Source organism: Aureococcus anophagefferens (genome assembly GCF_000186865.1).
Source record: "Aureococcus anophagefferens unplaced genomic scaffold AURANscaffold_366, whole genome shotgun sequence".
Taxonomy (NCBI): domain Eukaryota; class Pelagophyceae; order Pelagomonadales; family Pelagomonadaceae; genus Aureococcus; species Aureococcus anophagefferens.
In genome coordinates, this window is record NW_008705885.1 from 3,370 (window position 1) to 5,255 (window position 1,886).

General features: G+C 74.1%; 1 protein-coding gene across 1 annotated transcript; it reads right to left on the reverse strand.

Moving 5' to 3' along the window:
* Positions 1-1,641: 1,641 nt before the first annotated feature.
* On the reverse strand, positions 1,642-1,803 carry AURANDRAFT_35153 (hypothetical protein; the record flags this gene model as incomplete). Its single annotated transcript, XM_009044507.1, has 1 exon — positions 1,642-1,803. A coding segment is annotated over one exon (162 nt), but the record flags the coding sequence as incomplete, so codon positions are not given.
* Between the last annotated feature and the right edge of the window lie 83 nt (positions 1,804-1,886).

Below are 1,886 nucleotides of genomic sequence, written 5' to 3' on the forward strand. Positions count from 1 at the left end.
CTCTGAGGATCCCCCACTTCAAGGCTCCTCTCTCGGTCGTTTTCCGCTCGCTTCGGCTGATTTTTGGACGAGCGATCGTCTCTCGGAGCGCTCTCGAAGCGTGGGTGCTGTTTCCGGAACGCGCGCGCGCGGAACACTCACGTTGAAGCGACGTTGAATCACCCTTGTGCGGCCCCGTCGTCGGCGGGCTCGAGCCGCTCGGGAACCGCGGCAGGTCCTCGGCGACGACGGGCGCGTCGGCGTCGCCGTCGTCGAGGACGCCGGCGCGCGGCAGGTTCGGCAGCGACTTCATGCGCTGGAGCTGCTCGAGCTCGCGGATGCGCCGCTCGTCCTCGCGCATGCGCCGCTCGAGCGTCCGGAGCCGCGCCTCGCGGCGCCGCGCCTTGTCCTCGTCGGCCTTGCCCCGCCGCCGGTTCCGCTCGGCCTCCATGGCGTCGACGCGGTCCTGGCGCTTCACGGCCTCCATGGAGTTGTCCTTCCAGAACCGCCCCTGCACGTTCCTCGAGAACCCGGCGCTCCGGAAGTGCTTCGGCCCGCGGTTGTAGTTGTCGCCGTCGCCGCCGCCGCCGCCGAGGCCGCCGCCGATGACCGGCAACTCCGCCATGTCGCGACGACCGTCGGCGGAGAGGAGCCGCGCCGGGTCGGACGCGGCCGGTCGCGACGCCGCGAGGAACGGCGCAGGTGACGCTGCCCCAGATGCGGTCCGCAAACGGCGCGAGCGGCGGGGCAGCATCGGCTTGTTGAGGAGGCAGCCCAGCCGGCATGGTCCGTTCCCAACCGCTGTAGTGAAGGCGCGCGCCCGGCGAGTAGATGTCCGAGTTCCGGCGGCGCGGCGCGAAGCCCCGGGCGGACGGCTGGCTCGCGCAGGAGCGGGGCGCGGCGCGCGAGGAGCACGCGAGCGGCGCGACGACGACGAGCGCCGTCGTCGACGAGGAGCGCTTCGCGTCGCTGAGCGCCGGCGACGTGCTCGACGTGCCCCGGCGCACGGCGTCGACGCAGACCTTCGCGCTGGACGCCGGCGACGCCCTGCGCTGGGAGTTCCGCGTCGGCTCCCACGACCTCGGCTTCTCGCTCCGGCGCCGCGCGATGCGCTGCGGCGGCGCCGTCGAGGAGGACCTCGTCGCGCCGCGGCGCTACGCCGCGGGCGTCGCCGTCTGCGGCAACTGGGACGCCGCGGAGCCCTGCCGGGTCGTCGCCGTCTTCGACAACGAGTACAGCCTGTTTACCGCGAAGCGCGTCGTCATGCGGATCCGCGTCGAGCGGCGGGCCCGCGACGCGTCCGGCGCCGCGACGGCGGCGCTCGCGGAGCAGGCCGGCGAGATGGACGACCTCCGCGCGCGGCTCGAGGCGGCGCGGGCCGAGGGCGCGCGGCTCAAGGCGCTCGCGACGACGACGCCGGCCGGCGACACGCCGTCGGACGCGGACCTGCTGCGCAACGCGCAGCTGCTCCGCGCGGACGCGGAGGACGCGTTCCAGGACGGCCCGCCGGCGCCGTCGACGGCCGAGCTGCTCAGCTTCCTCGACACCTACGAGGACGCGAACAACCGGCCCGCGTTCGGCGACGTCCGCCTGCCCAACGGGAGCCTCGTGCCCGGCCCGACGATCACGGCGCTCTAGTCGGGTAAGCCTCTCCAGGGTCGCCTACGTGAGCGTCTCCACGGTCGCCTTCTCGGGCATGAGGCGCCCCCGCTGGTAGTCGGCGAAGCACTGCTGGATCTGGTCCCGCGTGTTCATGACGAATGGGCCGTGCTGCACGACGGGCTCGCCGATGGGCCGGCCCGCGATGAACAGAAAGCCCGAGCCCGCGGCGTTGGCCGTCGCGCGCAGCGCGCCGCCGCCCCGGTCGAAGAGCACGAAGGTGCCCGCGGCGACGACGTCGCCGCCGA